Source organism: Agelaius tricolor, unplaced genomic scaffold (genome assembly GCF_023055355.1).
Source record: "Agelaius tricolor isolate 1412-34295 unplaced genomic scaffold, bAgeTri1.0.p SCAF_13, whole genome shotgun sequence".
Taxonomy (NCBI): Eukaryota; Metazoa; Chordata; class Aves; order Passeriformes; family Icteridae; genus Agelaius; species Agelaius tricolor.
The window spans coordinates 7,909,770-7,933,464 of record NW_027269273.1 but is presented as its reverse complement, the minus strand read 5'-3'; the positions used below and the strand labels follow the sequence as shown (position 1 = coordinate 7,933,464).

Genomic DNA, 23,695 nt, shown 5'->3' with positions numbered 1-23,695 from the left:
AACTCTGTGCCCTAGAAAGCATGTGAAATACAAGTCATACTTTGAAGCATAAAGGCTGGATTGAATTGCATGTTCAGTGGAATACATGAGAAACAGAGTATTTTATACATTGCATTTTCATATTTATTTACCACTAAGTAGAAAGTTAGATTTTGTTTAATTTCATCCCCATTTTTTGGTGGTGGTAAATGAAAAAAATTTGCAGGCCTGACTCAGCCAGTCCAAAGAAGAAAACAGCTTGTAGCAGTTTTCCTAAAAGGTCTGATTTGATGCTGCCTGACTTTCAAGGGTGGTGAGCACAGCACTGAGCCTGCAGCTGGAAAGGTCATTTCTATGTGCCCAGCAGGACATGGTCCCACAGCTGAAGACAGCACCAGGAGCTGTACCTGGGCACCAGGAGCCTGGGTGTGCTCTGCAGAGTGTGCCCAGCGTGGGCACAGAGCTCCTGCGAACCAGTGGTTGAAGGGACAGAGCATTTATTTGGTCTCATGCACTGAGAAAAATTCTTCCCCTGGTACATGATAAGGAGAAGTAAGGCCTGCAATGATTCACTTCCAAGTTCTCTTGATTGCTGTTTCCAGTGCTGGCCAGAAAACTAGTGAGAGCTTCCATTCAGCTGTTAAAAGCTGACTGTTCTGCTTGGAACAGTGAAGGAATTATTGAGGCATTATTAGTTCTACCTTTAAAAAAATATTTTGATTCCTGGTTATGTTCTTTGTTGTTTTATTCCTATGAAATACAATTTTTTTGTTAACGAAACTTTCTGAAATCAGAATGTCCTTTATTTTGATACATAAATCCATCTCCCAAGACATTATGCTAATGTCACCATTTCCCTAGTTTTGAACTCAAAGGTGAGAACAGAACTTTTGAAGAGAGCTGTCCATATGACAAAGAGTATTTAAAATACTTTTTAGTGAAAATGTGTTATTGGCAATTTAGCATTGTTTAGCACTTCAGACCTAAATCTGAGGGCTGCAACATTCCTGCTGTAGTGCTAAACAGAAAGGGACTAACTATGGTTTATATTAAGACCAATGTTAACAAAGACTTTTGCCCATAGCTCTTTCTCCCTCTCCCAGATTTTGTTGAACCTCTGGGAAATTTTAAAGTGCTTTGAAGATGAGAAATAGTATATGAACCTCAAGTATTACTGTGATGATTTGTTAGCAGTCAATCTTAGTACATATGCATAACAGCTGAGGTAGTGCAGAAATCCAGAGTGAAGTCCAAATCCCACAAACCGTTTTTGTAACCAACTTTCTGCTGAACTAAATAATGCTCCCAATAAAGAATAGCAGACCCTGAGATTTTTTGGGAGTGGGAAGGAGGATGGTTAGGAGCCTGAGGGAGGGAAGATGAGTAAAAGGTAGACAGAGCATCTCTCTAAGCAGTCGGAGTGTGAGTTCTGACACAGCATATGAACATCGAATTGAAGAATTCTTTAATGTCTTCAGAATGTTAATATGAAATGCAAAACATCATGCTTTGGATAGATGGGTAAGAACAAAATGTTCAGATGCAATATGGTGCATTAGGAACAGTCTCCATTCTGTATTCCTGGCTTTCCCATTGGTTTAAATCAAGCTTGCTTGTTTCTCCAGTCTCTCATGTCATGTTGAGTTACTGCTGTAGTCATCTCTAAAAATAATTATGCTGTCATTCCTTGGACCTACACTTGAGGCTTTGGTATTACTATCTTTGAGTTTTTTGGGTTTTTTTTGCCACACTGTTGATCTAACAAAGTTCTTTACAATGCACATACATAGCATAGTTCTTAACAGGTTCCCACCCTACAGAGCTCTCAATTTAAAGCAGATAGATCTTGTAGAAATTAGTGAAAAGATGTGTTCTGCCTTGTCTGCCAGAGAAGTGGTGGTTTTCCAGGGGCAGAGGACAGATGAAACAGTATAGTTTCTCCTATATAAGGTATAATATTGATGCTTTTTAGCATCTTCATGGCAAAATCCTGGTCTGTACTAGCATTTTATAATGAGACAGTGCACAACTAGTAATTATCCTCTGGTGAAAGAAAAGCTCTATTTTCAGGCAGTGCTTTTCTGCATTACACTGTCAGTGTGATGGAAGTTTAGATGGAAAGCAGCTTTTCTAGGAAGAAGCTGGCTTGAAAGTGATGGGAGAGGAGACAAAAAGAGAAGACAGTTTTTTACCTGTTTTATAGTATTTTATCATGACCTTTTCTTCTCAAGCCTTTCTTCTCTTCTTTTGCACTGAATTTTGATTTGAATTTGAAAATTGCCACACTGTTTCTTTCCTAAAATTGTAACTGGCATTCCTAGAAAAATTGTTTTCCTAGAAAAGCCACTGTGCGTAGGCTTCAAATTCAGCTTTTCATAAGTGAGAATAAGACATTTTCTTCAATAACCTACACTGCCAACCTGACCACAGAACATGGGCAAAGTCAGCACTGGCCTGTTTCAGTCAGGCTCTTCAGCACATGATCCAGCTGACCACTCAAACATGTTCATCCAGGTGGGCATGTTGTACTTACCTGAAAAGCCTCTGGAGCACAGGTTTGGCCCTGGGCTGACCCAGAAGGGTGTAGAAGAGAGAACCACCAAGTTCTGTCAGCTGGCAGTCTGGGGAGGGCTGTGTTCAAGGTGAAATCCCCTCTGCTTCTCCACCACCCTTCACAAGGAAGTGACAGCAGTGACAAAACATTGTGCTGCTTGCCACGAGCAGCTCCAAACTGAACGTTTGGAATGAGCATTTCAGCCCATTTTGTTGTGGCACTTTGAGTGTGCAGAGCAAGCTTTGGGCTCCAGCAGTTGTGGATTCAGATCACATGTACAAAAAAAAAAATTTCAAAGGATAGTTGCAGTGACTCATGTAATTGCGAGTCCCATTCAGATGCAGAGCCTTAAAGAGGACATGGAATTAGTAATGCTGCAGAAAGAACGGAATGTAAAATATTTCCAGAGTAGAAACAACCTGACATTTTACACAGTGGACTGCTTTAAATGCAATAGTGCTACTCTAAAGCTTGTGCTGTCCTTGACTCAACAGAGGGTGCACTAAACAGGAGGTTTGTTCATGCACAGTTCTTCATTCACTAGGCCCGCTGGGAGTTGTGTTTATTTTTAATGTGTTTTTGAATGTTTCTGCAGCTGTCTCAACAGAAAAGGAAAAGGTGAGTTGTTACAAGCACCCCACCCAGATAGGGTAGAGGGAACAAGTGGTGAGACCTGTGGCCTTGACATCAGGAGGCTGTGAGGAAGAATGGTCCAAAAAAGTTGTTCTCCTAAATGAGCATGGTACTTCTGTGTTCCTGGAGAATGGCTGGTGGAGCTGTATCACTTCAGGATGCTGATGTGCATGGTCATTCATGGTGGGACCCTCTGGAGGTTGCTTTCAGCACCTTTTAAGGTGAGCCTGTTCCTCTGGTGACTGCAAAGGTGGCATCAGGATTTTGCTTCCCTTCACTGAGGTTGGTCTACATGAATATCTCAAAGTTTTCATTTCTCTCTTTCCAGCCATTTCTGAAGATCTTTCATACAACATTTTCTTGACATTTGAATTTTACATCTTTTAAACTTCAGCCAAGACAATTTTCTTGTCTATTTTTATGATTGTATTGATTGTAGCATATAAAATGTCTTATCTGGGTAGAGCAGGATCCAAGTATCCCAAGCTGCTACCTTTGGCATTGGCTGTGGGAGATACTTAGCAAAGAGCATAGGAACAGGACATCCTAAGGGCATACCCCTGCTATGGACTGGTGCTTTAGAAACTTGTGGAGTTTGCACAGAGTATGCACCCATGGGTGGAAATGGAAGGAGTTTGTCTAGTCCTTTTTTGACCTCAGCTGTGCTCTTGCCCACCATACTGTTCAATAGCAATAACTTCTCACTGTCATTTTTGTGTTGTTGATGAGCCCCAGCTGCAGTGGATACTGATGGCTCAAATTTCCTCAGATCAGTGACTTTCAAGATCCTCAGCTATATTGGTGGCTTGTATGTCCTGAGAGTGGATAACCAGGAAGGCACTGACTTTTTGTGTACAACAGGAGCAGCTGAGACCCAGGTAAGAGAAAGCATCTGTCAGTCTCTACAAGACTCAGCCAGCATTTATGCCCTGTTACTGTTGGTCACTTCTTTTTGTGCCATATCTAACTTGGATTAATCCTCCTGAGCAGAGATGCATGATTCAGTCTTCATCTGTGTGTCAAGGGACACACAGAGTGGCTCTGCCTGGACAGAAAGATACAGACAAAGGGAGGAAAAATGACCATCTTTGGTCTGTCAGGCAGACAGCAAATAGTTTGCTATTCTGATCATCAGAGCAGCAAGTTTCCTTGGAGCATGTAAGACGTGAATTACCACGCAGCTCTGAGAGGAAACTTTGCCCTTTGATTGTTTTCCAAAGAAATGTTCTCAATTTCTTTACTGCCAAATTCATATTACAGATCATGCTAACAAATTTTCCCAAGCCTTCTTGACCTTCTCCCTCCTTTCCAGTAGTAAAAGAAATTTCACTCATGGCAGGGAGATGTTGAAGATTGCTAAATTTTGCTGATTTAGGAACAGAGTGAATGAAACAAGCTTAAAAATATGTAGATAGCACATTTCAGAATGCAGTTAACTCCGCTGGTAAGGAAAATGAAACTTGTGATAATTCTGCTGTTTGACAATGTGTTAGAAAATTGCCTGCTAATGGGTAGGTGGGGAGGCTGCGCATGCTCCCTTATGATGATGGCAGAAGTGTGTGTATGGCTCTGGGGTGCCCTGATTTGGGAGGATACTGGTTTTGGTTGATTTTTCTCCTTATTTTTCCAGTAAATCTGTGCCTGTTCTTCCCGAAGTAAGACAAGGTAACAGCAATGCTTTGCTTCAAACGAGGTGTTTTACACTGATTGGAGCTTGGGGGGCTCAGTGTTTAGTAGCAGCACTTCCTCTGTTGCTGACTCATTTGTAAACAGCAGAGTGAGCCTGAGGGGCCTCCAGCCTGAATCAGGATTTTGGGGTGTTTTCTGAATGAACAAGGTGAGAGGAAGACATCCCTTTGCTGTGCTTCCCTGCTGTTGGCAGTTGCGGTATGCAACTTGCACAGGGCAGTTTTGCCACTAACCCCAGTTTTTCATTAGAGTTTTCTTACCCAGCATCTGTCTGGATAAAAAAGGGATGCAGATTTTTGTGTTGATTTTGCTCTGAGACCATTCCAGCCTCTTTTTGAAATGTCACATTTCAACTTAACAAATTGCTGGATCATGCAGTTCCGATGCCCCAGAAACCATTTTCAGTGACGTACTACAAAAGCAGGACTGATACAGATCTCCTGACTGCATTTCAAAGACATACCTTTGGATGACAGGGTTGCAGATGAGACTTTAATTCTGTAGAACTCAGTGGAAATATGTTCATTTGCTACCAAAGCCTCTCAATTTAATTTTTTTATCTTCTACTCTAATTTTCTGTGAGTAATATAGATATGGGGGCTGATCTTCTATTGAAGTAGAGGGATCAATTATTCAAGTGAATTCTGTGACTATCAATGCCAATATTTCTGTGAAATTATTATTATGTAGGGCTACATGAAGGTATGTCTTTGTTATATATGTCAGCTTTCAATACTGTCTTCAGATATAAATTAGGAGGATGATTTTTAAGCCCATGATCTCAGTTTTACTAACTCCCTACTCAGACAAAATGCTTCTCGATCTCACTAGGTATATTTACCATGGTGTGACTCAGGTGTGCTGGGGCTGGGCTGGGGCTGGGGCAGCAGCAGCCAGTGAGGAGCTGAGGGAGCTGGGCAGGAGCCAGGATAGCCAGGATGAGCCCCACTACTCCCACATGCTGAAAGGTGGCTGCCACACCATGGGGAGCCTCACTTCTGCTGGGGGTCTTCTCTGAGTAAAAACAGAGTTTTAAGTATGAATCCATCAGGCTCAAAGCAAGAATTGGGATCTGTTTGCACATCCCTGCATTGCGTTCTGAGCAGGTTAAAGACGTGTGTGCGTGGTGGTATTGAGAAACAGAGTGATTTAGATGGATGCACATTATTCCTCAGCTCTGCGTCTACAATCAAAAATGAGCTTTTGGATTTATTAGTTCCCAATCCTGCACCTATCTTAAATCATTACCATATAATAACGACTCTATATGGTGCATTGTCAATAAAACCTAATATTGAGAAGATTACCAATCGTCTAGTGCAAATGGAGAGCACTGTAAATGATTTAGAGAATACGTGTCAAACGTTAAAGCTGTCTAATACCTTCTAAAGTAGGTTGATACTCATAAATCTAAGATAAACGACCTGTAAAACCACTTAAGAAGAAATAATACTCATTTAATCAGGCTTCCAGTGGAAAGACTGGGTAGGAGAGCAATTCATAAGGAATTATGAAATCCCTTCTAATTCAGGACTTTGTTGATACAGAATGCATTTGAAACAGACATTTGATAAGCAATTTTGGTTACTTGAAACTACTTTTGTAATAGCACTAAATTATGGCCCCACTGAAAAAAAGAAAAGATCAAAGGGCATTTCTTTTATGGTTTATTGAGCTCTTATTTTTCCAGATTCAGCACTGTGTGTATCAGATGGAGATATAAAAAGTATTCATTGGAATTACTGTTTTGCTTAATTATAGGGATGTGGTGTTGGGTTGGCTTCTGTCGGTGTGGCTGCCCATACTCACTGATAACAGTAGATTCATTATTGCATTTCCCTGGGAGGAACAAGTCATCATTTACTGGGACAGGCCTGGTAACAAATATAGTGAAACAATCTCCATGTTTTCACAGAGCTGAGTAGTAACTTGCATGAAATTGGTCTGTTGAGTTTAGTGGTCTTTTCTACTTTTTTTTCCCCCCAGACCCACTTGAGAATGGCTAAATATGTGTGGCAGAAAAATTAGGTCACTAATGATGATTTTCACTACCAAAGGTCTGATCCTTCAGTTCTTGCACAGACAAAACTTCCATTCCCTTCAATATGTTTTTAAGGCTACTTGTTAATTCCTGTTCATTCTTCTGGCTGTGTGAGTGCCCAGAGCTCGGCGTCACCGCCAGCATTTATTCGAAGTTGACGCAGAGCTTTTCTTGAAGCGACTGTAGTGGTATATTTAGCCATGGAGCAATCTTTCCAAAGAGCACTGTGCTGTGACTCATGTGACTCTGCTGCTCTGCTGACCCTAGCAGACTTACTCATCGTTTACATAGTGGCAAACAAGATCAGGTTCTGGCTTGATGCCTTATTTCCCTTGATGCAATAAATGTGCTGCTTGCACATGCAATTTTACTTCAGTTCACATTTTTTAAGATAAACTGTGAATCCAACTTCTTTTGTCTTACTGTGAAAAATAAGGGTGCTTAACTGCTTCTCTGAGTGGAATTGGTGAATGACAAGCAAATGCAGCTCAATGCTACATAGCTCATTTGTACTGCAAAAATAACCATGGGATGGCATGTTTATGGTTAAAATGCATTCTCCATCACCTTCTTTCCTTGCTCTCACAGAGGGCAAAACATAGATGCAAGCATACCTATGCAACAGCTGTAGTCTCACCCAGTCATAGCAGTAGTGTTTGGATTGGGTTTGTAATGAGCAGGGGGGGCAACCTTGGCAGCACATTGCCACTGGGGAATTTTTGAGATACTGAAGTCTATCTGAAAAAAAGCTTGTTGATTTACTTTCTACTTTCTTCTCAGCTGGCATAAAGAGTCATTTTACTAAAATACCAGTTAAACTGAGCATACATTAAAGATCATTTCAGAAATCTGTCAGCCTCAAGAATATTTCTTTTCTATTTCCTGAGAATACCTTGGAGTAACTGGCTTTGCTACTCTGAAGCAGAACAGCTGTTGCATGTATGTGTGGTATTTGCATTGTGTGGGGCAGGGTATTTGTTATTAGTTTAAAAAGAAGAAAAATCAGAAGCAACAGCTGGACTGACTTTCACCTGGTGGTTACAGGATCTGTTGCATTTTGCTGTTGACAGAGAGCAGAGGAAAATTCACACATGACTGAGAGCTGGAGAAGCCTCTGAGAGCTGGGAGCTGAAGCCTTCCATCATGTAAAATGGCTTGTGAAGGATGAAATTGCTTGGAGCTGATCAATTTTTATTTAGGTGTCAGTGCTTTTTAAAATCTATGGGTTTTTTTAAACAAACTCTAAGGGATGATAGAAGGAGGGTGATGCTAGATAACTGGCTATTAGTTATTTTATGGCAGTCCAGTAATAGTTATTTTATGGCAGCCAGGTAACTAGTTAACCAGTTCTTCAGTGGCAGTTAACCTGGGAATGCAGATGGCTGGGATTGGATGAGGTATCAGTAGTCTGTGTGTGTGGTTGAGTCATGAAGAGCACTTAACAGGCAGTCGGGCTGGGGGCATCATGCACCAGCTGCAAACCCAGCCCCAAGGGGGCCTTAGCAGGGCTGAGGACCTGCCCCTCCTCTGCCACGTGTGGGAGACCCCCATTCCTCACTCACAAGCAGGCAAATCACATATGCACTCCCCAGTTATAATTAAATTAAAATCTTGCTAATTTGGCAGCATACCTATCACGTTCTATCCTAGCAAGAAACTATTATTTCTGCTTTTATTCTTTTTTACTTGAATCCCAAGCCATCAATGGCTTTCAAAGAAAAAGGAGGTTTTTTCCTTTAGAAAAAAATCTATTCAAATTATTCATGATTTCTATCAAGATGGAACCTTTCCTCTTTCAACTAGCAAAAAAAAGGAGGAGTTTGATCTTCCTCGAAATCATTTGAGAACCTTGTACATTTCTTTCCAGAACTAAAACTTTCTTACAAAGCTTTGGATATTCAGTGGAATAATGTCTATTACATAATTGAAGCTCAATACAATACCTTGGGGCTAATAAATGGTCTCCTGGTTCTATAGAAAATGTAATAAATCATAATAGTTCTTACTGGGACAAGGCCAGGCACAAATGACAAAGTTGCTTTTGAAAGTGACTTGTGGTCAGAAATACTCTTGGTCCAAAATCATTCTCTTGCCTGTCAGGGGGACATTTACTTCCTTTAATTTTCAGCCTAGATTTTATGTTGATCCTGCACACTGAATAAAATCAAGCCTGACAGAGCTGCTACTGCAGCTGTTAACAGCTGCAAATGTGAAGAAGGCCATTTAAGACAACTCTGTTTCCCTGACTATGTTATTTGGAAAGTATGCAGATTATATTAAAAATGGCTTGATATGTCTTTATTGTGTGGCTTTTTTTTTTTAAGGAAGCAAAAGATTCTGCAGTATTGAGTAGTTTATTAACATTTCTGATCACAGCTCTTTTACTTAGAAAATAATTGTTCTATTGTGTGCTATGAAGCTGCCTGTAAACAACTGGCAAAGGAGTACACTGGTTTGTATTCTCCATGAAGAAAAAATCAAATTCAATTGATTTATCAAAGGGGACATTCTTTGATGGAAGGGAACCTTTTCAAACTTTATTAAAAATATTGAATAAACCATGAGCGATCAAAGTTCATAATCTGAACTCCTGCTTGAATACAGTAAACCTTCAAAATAACTCATAAAGCAGGAGATGAGATGTCTAATAAAAAGAAATGCTCAGAGTAGCCTATTTCCAGACCTCTGTCTTGCTCTGGATCTTGGCTACACCATTGCAGTGTAGTCTCACTGATTTTACTGGAGTCACCCTGTGTTTCCACTGGAGAGACTGGTAATAAGAATTGAGCCCTTAACCTTTTTTTCTGTGACCAATTCAGAAGTATCTATGAAAAGACTGCCTGTCTTTTCATTGAGGGTTTTTCCCTCATTCTGAAAGAAGAAATGAGATTGCAGTCAGCAAAGCTGCACAGTGATTAAAGATAATCTAGGTATGACCTGCAGGCTGAGTCACTGTCCGCTCTATTCTAGGAGGAAAGCAATCATATGGCCAAATGCAGGATGGCTGGTGAGAGTGAAGACGAGTGAAATGGAAATTCCCAGAGCTGTGGAGAAAACAGAACTCAAACAGGTGGGGATAGCATGGCTCTGTCTTGCAGTCAGCACTGAAATCATGGGCCCTGAGTCAAATACTGTGTGTAAAGCTCAAGTGTATTAGAAAACAAAATGCTCGTATTTAGCAGCAAGAAAAAGTTACTGGTATTTTGATGTAAAGAATAAAACAATTGATGATAATAGGATAACAATAACTGAAGGTATAGAGGCAAAGAGTGAAGGAGAGGAAGCAAACACACTGATTGATCGGGGCACAGTAACCTGATGTCATTTCAGCTGGGTCACAAGGAAGAGCCCACTCAGCCTGTCCATGTTCCAGGCAGAGGTGGGAGGCTGGGCTGCACCTCGCAGGGGGAATTTCACAGCCACACCCAACAGGGAGGTGGAGGTGGAGCTGGGTGCTTGTTGCCTGGGGTACCCTCTGTCTGGAAGGTGGGATGGAGAGCTGGGAGAAGACACCTGATGGTGTCCAGCACAGCCTATCAAACACCTTTGCTCTGAAGGGAACAATTAATAATTTTTTTTTTGAAGTAGCACCTCAGGCCCAATAGAAGTGGGAAAACCCAAACCAACAGAAAACCCAAACAAATTCCCACCCTGAGAGCTTTTGCAGGGGGTCTATCAGGAAAACCTCTATCCCTTGTGAGTTCTTTGGTCTGGAAATGAAGCAGAGAGAGTTGCAGTGAAGACCCTTTGTCAGTCCCCAGCCGGGTAAATATAAAACCTCTAAAACTCTTGATTAGTTGTTTAGGTCAAAAGAGATCATATGCTATGAAAAAGCTGCCTTCCTACATGTCATCCCATCCTGTGCAGCACTGCTGTGGAAAGGGCTTATCCTAAATACTCCATTCTGATATAGCAGCACATGAAAAAGAAAAAAAGACACTTTATTAAAAAAAGAAGCTCTTTCAAAGAGTGACAGATGAATGAAGTGACAGATTAATATAAATTTTAAAACCTGAACATTATCTCTAAGGAGAAAAAGCTCCTAAATACAGGTGCAAAACAAAAAAATGGCAGAGCAAAACTTTTGACAATACCTTGTACAGAATCATTTATTAGGTTTCTATAAGTGATCATTAACATGAAACTTGCATTTAATCTAGTATTCAACCATTCCCTTTTATCTTCTAGCTCCATGTGTTTGTGAGAGACAGTGGTCCTTCAAGCTGCTTTTTTCTCACTGGAGTGAATGTGCAGGGGCCATAAGTCAGAGAAGGGAATTTGAATAGCCCTGTTTCAAGCTTATCTCTCTGATTTTAGCTTAGACCGAAAGAGGAAAATGATCACCTCTTCTTTAGAGCTGACCAAATGCTTTCCAAACCAAATAAACCCTCAGCTGTCCTGTCAGCAGTACAACCCTTTGGGTCAAAGCACAGGGGAGCAGTGTGTGAGCTGGAGTGGGCTCAGGGGTGCACAGAAATATTACTTTCATTTTCCTGCGTGAACATGCTCTTTCTGGGATGTTGGCAACAGCATGTGGGCTGGCTGCAGCAATTATTTACTTGTGCTTCTATTGCCAAAGCACCTAGGCAAGGGATTTCTACACTAGCCCCATGTATCTTCTGTCACTGACATGGTTGCACTGTGAACTCAGCTCATATCCTGGATTTCTGATGAAAACTGTTGCACACCTGGAGTAACATCTAAAGCCATCTGACCTGCTGCTAGGAGTACCTAGCTCAGGGAGGTTGGTAAGATGTGAAATTGCCTCCCCTCTCACAAGAATGTGGCTCACTGCTTCTCTAGGCCATGTCGACACCTCTTGACAAATGTGGGTTGATGGCACAGGTATAATATTCACTTTGGAGGTGTCCAAAACTCTGAGTGCTTTCTTCCATGTATATCCCTTTGTGATGCATGCCCAGCTGCCCTGCCAGTCTGCACTGCTGATTTCAGTGAGTGACAAAGACATTTCAAACCGAAAGGAAGTATTTTAAATACAGTCAGGAACAACATAAAAAATGACCTCAAACAATCCCACATAAAAGCCTTTGTTATTTTCAAAGCGCTTTCTCAGCTTGACACTTTTACATTTTTATATCCAATATAAAATTCAAAATGTTGTATTCCAGGGCAGAATGTGGATCTAAAATATAAATGTATTGAACTCCAAACTGCCTTTTTTCTGCTACTGCTTTGAAACAGGACCTGAAGTAAACTCTGTGTAAAGATGCAAAAAATTATCAAGAAAATTCTACGTATCAAACTTTTGCTCCCTGTGATCTTGTAAATAAAGAACTTCCCTGAAGCAAGCGTGAGGAGCTCTGATAGAGTGAGGAGCAGCCTGGCTGTGGATGGCTGTGGGCAGCAGCTCAGGACTGCTTGGGGATGAGCATGCTGGGATGCCTCAGGTGTCCCTTGCATGGCTCAGAACAAGTCAGCCCTGCTCCTCAGGAGCAGGACAGAGAGCTAGAGGTAGTGCAGTCCCCTCTCCCAGGAGAACATCCAGGTTTGCACAGTGAAGGCCAACACAGCCCTGCAGGGCCTGGCAACCTCTTCTGTTTCCTGACACCTTTTTCTACAATGCAAAAGGTCAGTGGAAATGGTCTGTTGTGGTTCTCTGCCCAAAAGGTTGATGTCTGGTTGCTGCTTTCTCTACTGCTAATTGCTGCTTTTAAATGGCTTTGAAATTACCTCACAGTGACTGAGTGCAGGTTTGGGGCCTGTGTGTACACTGAAGTTGAAGTGAATCAGCTCAGAGATGTTTGGAATAGGCATAGCTGGCAGCACACAGCAAAGAGAATGGCTGGGTGAATTTGCGTCTTGTTTAATACATCAAAAAAAGTTTTAAGCTGTGACTTGTAGAAGTCAAGCCAGGAACAATAAGCTTGTCTGGAGAATTCTGGTCTTAGAAATGAAAGGATACGGAGCCCTGTCCAAGGTAAATATTGACATGACTCAGGATGAACTAGTAAAACATTTAATGAAGCTGAAAATAAGGCATTGGGGATAGATGTTTATTGTTAAAAATGAAACGTTCAAGCAAAAGTAGCATAGTGATGATGGAGGTTATTCATAGGGAAGCCAAGTTGGGGAAACAGCATCATCTGAAAAAAACTGACTCCAGCTATTTGTGAAACATGGAAAAATGTTAGAATTATAAGAGAGCTAAAAATGTAGGTGAATAGCAAACAGTTATTAAGGATATTCAGAGTGGATTTTGGAGACTGAATCATACCAAGGGAGAAATTATTCAGGTGTCCAGAATAACTCTATTGGCTTTGACAGATTTCTTGGTATTTGCCTTCATGTAATTGAGAGTTTACTCCCTTATGCCATATAAGGACTGAATATTAAGAAACCTTGAGGGAAAAAAAGCACTTTCTTTCGTTCCAGTATCATTCTCTTGATGATAGAGAGTAGGTCACATTAACTTCACAAGGCATTTCAGGAACAGATGAGGAGCTTTTCTGTTTCATGCAGCAGGAAAAGAAACAGCCCTTGCAGAATGCTGTGAAAATAATCAGAAAGGTTCCATTGAACTAGGCATGGGAATGAATTGGGCTGCTATTTTGGAAGTCTTACACCTGAGTCTATGGTGTTACTGGAATGCTCTGTGGAAAAATCAATGGCTGGGTGAGGCAACACTACCTTCCCATCCTCACCAGTGGTGGAGATACTGGGGAAGAGATGCCAGGAGTTGGAATTGCCTGCTTAGGTGTGCTCTATAAACCAGCTTTTTTCTACCTCAGAAATGTAACCTTAACGCATAAGAACTGATTGTGTGCAAAAGGTACCTTTGATCTCTTCCCATGTACCATGCCTGTAGTTGCAGTGGCACAAATGTCAGTTCAGAACTATCTGGTGATTATGCACATGCAGCTGCAGTCCCCCAGATGGCTTCCTAGTACAGTACAAGGGCACACATCCTTCCAGCCCCAAGGCACAGGATAATCCACACAGGTGACCATGTGGCAGAAGGAGGAGAGGCAGGGAGGGATGCCTGGGGAAGCCAGCAACTGGGAGAGACTGCTGTGCTGAGGCAGTGCAAGTGCCCTTGGTCTTTGGCTGCTTCCAATGGATCTAGGAAAACTGTAATTGTGTTTGGCTCTGCACCATCTCTCAAAGTCTGTATCCAGGGACAAAGTGAATGCTACAAACTCTCTTAGTCCTCCAAGCAGTCTTTTGGAAAGCTGGGGTCTAAAATAATTGAAAACTTAAAGCATAACTATCAACTTCTTGGACTAGATTTAGAAAATCCACAGTCAACCCATCCGCTCCCTTCATCTCCTGTTCACTGAGGAGGTTTCCTTTGGCCAGGCTTCTTGTCGAGGCCACAATCAAATAGTAGTTGATGGTAGATTTTATTACAAACATAAACAAATAGCAGGTTATTTTGTTATTGTCCCAAGCTTCAAAGCTGGAGCTGATCTTTGCATCAGTGGGCTCTACCAGTACTGACACGCTATTGGAATGCAAAGGGGATGTTGATAATATAAAACATATGTTGCTTATGCAGATCACTGAGCGTCACTTCAGTGCTCTCTGTAAAGCGCCTCGGCCTGTTGATCCTCCAGCAGCCTCAGCCAAAATAACCCAAGAGCTGCACATTCTCTGAGCCACTGCACAGCAGCATCCCAAAGGATGCACACCCTGGAAAAGGATGTTGACACAAGCAGCAGATATGTAGGATCATATGCTGGCATTGCTGTTTGAAACTCAGTGCAGAAATGTCTTCTCTGGGCAGAGAAAGAAGGATTTAGTGGATATAAAAGCACATCTAAAGCAAATAAGGGATTTTTATTGCCATTTTCCCCCACACCATTTTATTGGTTTTGTGCTCATAAAAACATTAGCTGATTAAATCACTATCAGAAAGGCAAAGCTGCTAACCAGAAGCTGTGTGCAAAACCAGATACATGCAGTGCCTTGATAGTGGTAGGGTGAGATTTTTCTTTTCCTGCTTCCTTACTTTTAAACCCTGGCCAATAAAACTCTTTTCTGTCATCATAACATTTGGCACTATTCCCATATGTACAGATTGCAACATCTGCAAGTTTTAAAAATTAATATAAAGTTCTGTAATTGTATAAGCCTTGCTCATTTTAATGGTCCTGAATGAGCAGCTCTGATGCAAGCGAGATGCAGGCAGCACATGAAGTGCTCTGCCTGTACTGAGCAAGCTGCTCCAAGGGGGCAGAATGTCTGTGTAGTTAGTGCTCATGTGGGTGATGATCACAGTGTAGGATTGTGCTGTGTAGGAATACAGGATGGACTCGAGTTTCTGGCAAACAGAAATTCAGTAAGTTACCAGTAAGTGCAATCATGGGTGCCAAATTGCAAAGTAATCACATTTGGTAGAGCTCGTTTCTGTCACCCACAGTCCATGGAGATCCAGCATGAAGGTGTGAGGTTTCACTTTGTCCATTTTAAAACCACATTGTACATGGACATGTAGGTGACCTTTCATGGATCTTATTGAAAGCCATAAAATGACTTAGTCATTTCCTACTCAGAGTATGTTGGAAATATGGTTCAGTATTTCCAGGTTTATTGAAATACAAGCACTCAGCAAGCAGTTTTAGGAATGCTTTACTTTTCCTGTGTGTATATAAAACCTTAGAGAACTCTCTGATTGTGGCATATTTCAGCATAAAGGAAGCAGAAATAAAATCAGGCACTATAATTCATGTATTTAGTAATGGAGGACCAAAGCAGGAAGAGACAGGTGCTTTTCTGAAAGGAATGAAAGATCTGAGCAGCTGATTCATGGTGAAGTAATATGCCTTTAGCTGAGAACATTTATTGTAGCTGAACCTCATGCCATCCCTCAAGCCAGTATCTTAGATGAATCAGCAACTTGCGAGCTTTATCTCAGCTGTACCAATGGAGTTTATAATATTGTTCTGTCAGTGCTATTTATACATCATCACATGGCTGACTACTCCAGGCTGTGCTTTTTTTACACAGCCTTGGATGATGTCACTGTGGAGTAGGCAATTGTACTGAACAAAGGCTTTTTTCAGAGCAGCAACAATTAAAGCTGATGGCAGAGTACAACACCAGGCGCCATGGAAATACAGAAACAAGCTCCCCAGTTTTAAGGTAGCTCTAGAAGGGCTTTCAGTCCTTCAGTAGCTGGTCCCACTGGGAAATTACTTGAAATGATATCCTACAGCTCTCAGTGCCCACCTGGCCCTGGAAATGTGTAGGGAGCAGTGTGGTCTGAAGCCTGGGGCTGCTGGGCAGAGCACTCACTCACCATGTAATTGTTTGGGGAAGAAAGAAAGCAAGCTCCTCCAAGAAAGAAGATCTGTGTATCTATTCTGCATCATTGACTGAGAAACAGTGTCAGCCTGGAAGCCTGCAGCCCTGCCATGAGTATCTTCCAAAAGCTGGGGGACTGGTATCCATTGTAGTAAGAAGCAGTGATAGGATCTACAAATTATTTGTAAAGGAAGAATTCAGCATCCTCTGTTGGTTGCCCTTTCATTTGTGATGTTCCAGTGAGCCTGAAATTCTTCTCTAGATCCCTATTCCCCAGTGCATCGTGTGCGTTTCCAGCTGTTTATCATCATTCCATAAGGCCAGCAACATGTCAACATCAACAGCTGTGTTCTTCTCATGTGCTACTTGTACTGGAGCTCTCAGAGTTTAACCACCACCACTGCTGACCAGCGCTGCTCGATCACGGCACTGTATGTAACTCTTCCCTGGAAGCTGCTTCTCAGGAGCTCACTCTGTACATCCTCCAGGCAAGCCGTGACAAGCACGTCACTGGGTCACAGGTGGAGGCAAGGAAAAGAGAGTGCTACCCTCCACCCCTGCCTGTGCTTTGCAGAATGACTGCAGTAATGAAGTGGTTTATTTCAGAAGTACTTATAAATTGGACACAATTACTGGCTACCTCAGAGACAGAGCTGCAACATGCTTATGCTGCAGGTTTTGACTTCTCTTGCTTTGCAGACCTCTGCCTCCATTTTCCATTGCAGGTTTAGACTCAGGTGTGGAAAACTGCTGTCAGCAAGGTTGGTTTTTCCCCATTAAGTTTCACAGACTCTCCAAGTACATTCCACAAATCCTCAGAGACCTGCATTTCCAGGCAGGAGAGCACTGGCCTACTCCTAGGGGCTGGTCTAGTTGACTTTTTGCAGTTACAGTGGTCACCCGTCTCTAGGGAATGGCCCTTCCCAGTGCTCTGACAATTTTTTATCCTCCTCTTAAAAATTGCTTCTTTCCAAAGCCTCCTTCCAAAGCTGTGCGCAAAACATGCCGGCATCTGATAAAGGCTCAAAACAGAAACAGAATGGCATAAATAGAAATTAAGTAAATTAGGAAGATGTGCCAAAGCAGCAAAACTCAAATGATAGCTGTGGCTGCATGTGCTGTGCAGCTTCCAGCCCCTGCCAGAGTGCCAGGCTGCCCCTCAGTATTCCTGGGAACATATGCATCCACTGTGTCACTGGCACTGCCTGCTCCACCTTGGATTGCATCTTCTCACAGACTCTCTAGAAAGCTGGGGTTCGTGCAGAGAGTTGGTGCCAGAGCCCCAACCAAGCCAGCAGCAGCCCTCTGTGGCTGGATGATTTTTCCTCACTTGCTAAACTGTGCTTGTGCCATCTGGTCAATGCAAACAGCCTTATCCTCTCTCCAGCCACATTTTGTGGAAATTGTGGTCTACCTGCGTTGTCAGCTCAGCCATGATACTATATGGTTTATTTCCCTCAGGAACCAGAGGAAACCTGGGCCAGATTCCCAGCTGGTAAAAATCAACATGACTAAGGCGAAGTAATTTTGGACCATCTGATAGTCTTTGTTAATGGCCAGGGCTGGAAAGGTAGAGCACATCTTTTGCTACTTACTCATTATTGATGCTGTTTTTCCATGACACCATTGATCACAAGTGAGCAGGAGATACATATGTGAGAGCTGTTCTCCTACGCAGCATAACAACTTAGGGTTCCAGCTGAGATCCTTCCAGAAATGGCTGTGTGTGGTGCTGGCTCTGCTCAGGTAGTCCTGAGTCCCTCAGCTGGGCTCCCACCACTCTTTCCCCCAGAGCACAGCTTGGTCCCCCAGAGCTATGCTGGAGATAACCTAACCCAGCCTTATGTTGGTCTTGTTTTTGAACCCTGGTTCTCTTTCTTCCATAAATTAGGACATTTTTAGTTTGAAAATACAGGCAAAGTTTTAGAAAACTTTTGGGATGAGAAGAAAATGTGGAGCCAGTTGAGAAGGGATATAATAACCTGTCACTCTTGGGTTGCTCTGCCTATGCATGTTTTGGCCTTGCTGAATATTGAACTCTGGGGACCTGTGCTTTTGAGGGAGAAAACCTAGAAGGGGATGTTTATTAGATCTTGGGCAGAATCTTTCTTGCCTTTTGCTGCCTCCTGATGCCCTTCCTTACCAGGTTGGCTTGCTGGTCTGTAGGAGGGGTGGCTCTGGGGCAAGGGAGAGATAAAATTTACAGCTCTGTGTACAGCTGTTGGTCTGAAGCTCACAGGAACTGCCAAGTATGAGCACAGTCAAACTGGACTTATTCTTCTGTGACACAAAACAAATGGTGAAGATCAAGAGTGGTGGTTTAGAGAAAGATAACATCTCCTGTCAGACCAGCTGACATGCTCAGGAGAAAGGGGATGAGGTTTTCAGTACATGGGTCTGTGTAATCAAAAGGAGTGCACTGAATGAATGGGCCTGGAGTAAGGGAGGCAAAAATAGAACCAGCCATCTGTCAGCACACACCAGGATGGCTAATTGGGAAGCCTCAGTGCTCAGCTGCTGAACGTCCTGCCTGGTTTTGTCACGGAATGGAGGCAGCCATAGCAATCTCCCCTCATGGGCTGGGCACAGCTTGGAGCGATGGGGCGTCCGGGTGAGCTCCCCCAGTGCCCTTCTGCAGCACATGGGGTCCTGTTGTGTGTGCCAGAGGCAGCTCTGTCCTGAGGACCATCATCTTCCTGTGGTTAGGCAACAGGAGAAGTCCTCAGGGCAGAAAAGGTAGGGAAGGACTTGAGGCAGGTTCATATCTGGTGCGTCCTCCTGCATGGGCGGGGGAATTCTCTTCACAGCCAACAGCCCAGCTGCAAAGGCTGGAACAGAGGGGAGGCAGCCCAGCTGGGGCTGTTGCATTTATCCAGAGGAGATCCTAACATTACTTTGAGATGTTACCTCTGCCAATAGTAGTCAAACATTATAAATATATATGTAGTGTGAATGTATGTAATGATTGATTTCATAGTCACCACACAAGTTGGAAACATTGCTAATGTGATGCTTATAGACAGGAGTTAGTCCAAATTAAAGGCAGGAAATTCCAAGGTATTGTTCTTATGGAAGCTGTGACAGCTGAATTATATAGGCTTGTTAAGGAACTAAAAATAACCTCATTCAGAGTAGATAAAAGCATTATGTATGAGCAAGGAAACTGAATTACAATTGCAGTGGGAGCCATAAGTCTGAATATCTTGACGGTTGCGTGCAGTTAAATGGAAACTCCACCATGCTGTTATATTAATTTGGTACTTTTTATTTAGGGACAAATCTTCAAATTCTTTACCTTAAAACCCAATGAAGGCAATGGAGAATTTCAAATGCAGAAAGATTCAGACATGGGGATTCAATGCCTGGTTCGTAAAGGTAGGATGAACTTCCATCTTGGTTGTTTCTGCTGTCATGATTTGGTGGTGGGTGTAACTGTGGGAAGTATCCTGCATTGCCTTCAGACTCACCAGGATAAGACTGTAGAAAGTAAACAAATCTGGAATTAATTTCTTGCTGATCCCAGCCTTTTCTGGGACAAAAACCATGGCAGGATCTTGGAGAATGGAAGTCTGATCTGGTAACATCCATGGCACCCCTCAAGGCCACGGTACCCCTTCCCACCACAGCACGTATCTGCTTGCCAGCAAGGCCACAGCCAAGCTGTGTCTCACCTCCCACACCTTCCCTTGGGATGACCACTGGGATGAAGGACCAAGATGTGTGGCTGCCATCAGCCATGCTGCTGCACCTGTGCAGATGCCAGGCACTTGGCTTGGCACGAGATCTTGGAGAGCCCTTTGGGCTGAGGAGAGAATCCTCAGCCGAGTTCACTGCTGCATTTGTTTGGGAGCACTGAAAGATACCCTGGGGTCCAGTACCTGCTGTCCCTGCTTAGTGCCCATCCTGAGGGAGCATCCTGGCAGACACTAACCTGAGCTCTAGGCAGGCAGAGGGAAAGCCTCTGCTGGCCGATCTGGGATGGGATGCTCCCCATTTAGCATCAAGCTGAAATTTTACAACATGAAAATCTGATTAAAACCCATATTTCAGCTGGCCTTTCTTCATCCAGTATTTGAAACCTGGCATCTGTGTGCTGGCTGCGCTTCTGAGACCCAGCAGAGCAGCTTTTGGAGATGGGCTGGGGCTGGACTGAGGCTCTGCCCCACATCTGCCAGTAAACAGTGGCTGGGTTTTCCACAGTGGCTATCAGAGTTTTTCTGTAATTTTATTGCAACATCTCTGCCTTGCCACTAGTTTTCCTACTCTGAGACAGTAATTGGTCTACATTTTGTTGCCACAACATTACTCACCTGGAATTTGAGACATTTTGCTTCTGCTTTGCTTTGTTTTAATCAGACTTCCTTGAAATGTCATATTGAAATGAGAAAAGCAGCAAGGCTGTAGAAATCTCAGCCATAGACTGCAAGGCAGTAACTGCAAACAGAGCTTGGCAGGAGGCACTGGGACTACCTGAGAGTACCTCTAATTGCCACTTATAAATATCAAATATCAGTATGTGTAGAGAAGGTGAGTGCAGAGGACAGAAAATAGTTTTACTCTATGCTGTAGTATGATTCATGCTTTTAAGATCAAGATTAAAAGTCTCTGTTAGGTTCCAGACTATGATTTTATTTTCATTTACATCAAAGGATTTAAGAGCCTTCAAACCCCAGCATTTTAAAAAATAACTTTTAAGCATACTGTCTGGCAATGTGAGTCCCAGTTAGCATGGAAGAAGCCAGGTTCTCCTCATATAAATCAAATAACTGAAAAATCTGAATTAAAGAAATACCTTGTCCTCAATTTAACTCTGAAAGCTTGTATTGTATTTTTGTTTCAGGAAAAAGACTTTATGAAATGTGGGCCCTTGTAGCCAGGACATAGCCCTGGCTGATTAGCCCTACAGATCAGCAGAAACCATGCACCATAAAAGCCTGTGCTTTTATGCAGGGTTCAGAGCCTTAATTTGAATTTTTGGGCTTGTTTGTATTTCAAAAGCAAAAGCTACTGAATTGCATATTGAAAACCACATTTCAGGGCAAGTATCCTCAAAACACAGCCCAGGTTTGATCAAAAGGTTCTCAAGTCTGCAAACCTTTTGACAAACCCAATGAATGTTTACACTTTCTAAGTAAACTCCAAACCATAGGCTGGCATCTCTCTATTGAGTTTTTTGAGATTTTCTCTCTTTTCCTTTTCCCCTGCTTATCCCCCCCCCAGCCCTTCCCCCAGTTCTTACAAATATCCAATCTGTCCTTCCAAGATGGGAATTTTAATATTTTTATTAATAAACACATGAGCAGGCACAATAAATAAATATCTACATGCAAGCAAAATACTGAGCTGTATTTGTAAAATGCCAAATAAAAAACAGTTTTGTATTTTGGCTTTATTTAATGTCCATTCCTGTGGATCAGACTGCACAGAGTTCACTTGTCCAAGCCACTAAGATAAACCTTACCACATATAGAAATAGATTTTAATTACAGAGCAATAAATACTGTATCTTTTTTTTGCTGTGTGCATTTTTCTATCAGCAGACAAAAGCTGACATTTATTTTACTGATAGCCCTATATTCCCCTCCCGCTACCACCGCAGCAGAATTTCCCTTGCCTAAGGAAATTGAGAGGATCAGAGCACATCTGATGTTCCATTAATTTAAAACGGCTGCCAGGACTTGCATATTGTAGCAGCTTTAAAGTGATTGAATTTGGATTATTTCAAACTCTGGAAAGTCCTGCCTCGCCTGACAGAGGTGTCTTGAGTGACAAAATAAAATATGAATATGTTGTGTCTGTACGTCCTCATCCTCGCATGCAGCATTGCAACAAGCACAATAGAAGCCATGGAAAGAACAGCCCTAATTTTTTTTTTTTTTTTTGGTAGCAGGCCCCCTTTTTAAGCTGTAGCCCAGCTAAGTGGAGACACCTGGTGTTTGCTGCAGCAAGTTCACTAAAAATATGTGAAAGGGGAGGAGGGGAGAGTAGGGGTGTCTGGGGTGCCCTGCCTGGGACACAGCCAAAAAATTCCTGTCCCGTTGCAGGGGCTCCCCCTGTGGATATAGACCTGCCCTGACCACAGAAGGGCTGCTACAGCCCAGCTCTTGTCCCGGGGGGAAGCTTCACCCTGTCAGGTGTTAAATAAAACACCAGCTTTTGGGCAATATCTGTTTTGTAATGCTTAGTGGGTAGCTTATGCAGCATAATTCCAAAAGCAGAAAAGTTTATGCACGGCCAAAGGAATATTAAAGTTTCCCTACAAAAGAAATATTGTGGCTGCCAAGGCCTGATTACTCATAAACCCCACAGCATTATCACCATCCATCACTGCCGAGCTTTAATGACCAAACTAAAAGGAGAAACATCAAAGTGGGGGGGTGGTGTCGTTGTCGTTTTTCAAGAGTAAGATTCCCTAAATATAGGACCAATAGTAGAGCTTGACATATTTTTTGACCAAAAAACTTGAAAAATCATTCAAATGAATCACAAAACATATGTTATGTTTTGCTGTAAAAGCCATGAAGTTTGTGCAGTGCTCTATTATGGTGACTGCTTGGCTTTTCATGCATTCCTAAATTACCATGTAATCTAAAACCTTGTTTTCAGCTGCTCTATATTGGAAAGTCCCTTGCAATAATCAGGATGATTACAGGCTAGTGCAGAGAACAAAACTTGTTTGTATTATTACAAATAAAAATGTCGTTTATCAGAAATTTTACCTTTCAAGGGAAAAATAAAAATAATAATAATAAACTTTCTCTTTTCCCTGGCTGGAAGTATTTTAAGCATGGGATTAATTTTGGCCATTCTACGACTTAAAAACACATGGATACTTGGTATAAAAATATGTTTCTTTCCTGTAGGGACTTGACTCTAATTGGTGTGCCAAAACTATCTCACAGAGATTTCATTGTCTTATCTACTTACATCATCTTAATGCGATTTTATTTTACTTTGTCAAAGTCATATTAATGTAAATGTGTTCTTGATAGCAAACAGAGTTCTTTTTTATGCTAAACAGGATTCAGCTGACTCTAATAAAACAGCTTGCAATCCATTAGGCTATAACTGTAATATAGTTATTTTGTTTCCCAAATAAAGACCGTGTCAGAAAGCTGTATAAGGATTTTTGTCTTGTTTTTCCACAATAATTGCTTGGGTGGGGTTACATTCTGATCTTTAAATGAACAGTATCGCTTGGAACAAACACTTCATATATCTTTTATCTTCCTCTTGCAATACAGTTCTGAGTTTTCTTTGAAAATGCAAAGCTACTTTTCCAGATAAGTCATCAAAATGTTTCCAAAGTATTTTAACTGCCAGATTAACTATATCTTGAATACAAAGATAGATGGCTTACATTCTTTATGCAGAAATCCTGCCAATGCATAGCAACTAGCAACAAATTAATTTCTTTTGCAACAGTGGGAAGGAAATAAAAAAAAAGAAACCCTCCTTTGCTATGCAAAGCTCAAAAAGGTAAATAGATATTTAAAAAGAAAATAAGGTTACTCGTTCTGAAAGGGTAATCTGTA

The 23,695-nt window shown here is 42.0% G+C and overlaps 1 protein-coding gene across 3 annotated transcripts in view; it reads left to right on the top strand.

Moving 5' to 3' along the window:
- Positions 1-100: 100 nt before the first annotated feature.
- The window catches only part of ARID5B (AT-rich interaction domain 5B), a 151,733-nt gene continuing 128,138 nt past the window's right edge, over positions 101-23,695 (top strand). The window contains exons 1-4 of one of the 3 annotated variants that reach the window (XM_071438619.1): positions 129-4,044; positions 9,867-9,966; positions 17,622-17,730; positions 19,433-19,535. In XM_071438619.1, the coding sequence (XP_071294720.1) occupies positions 17,713-17,730; positions 19,433-19,535 (121 nt within the window). In that variant the 5' untranslated portion in view covers positions 129-4,044; positions 9,867-9,966; positions 17,622-17,712. Of the gene's footprint in view, positions 4,045-9,866; positions 9,967-17,621; positions 17,731-19,432; positions 19,536-23,695 lie in introns of all 3 variants that reach the window. The other 2 variants (XM_071438620.1, XM_071438618.1) reach the window with 2 other exon arrangements.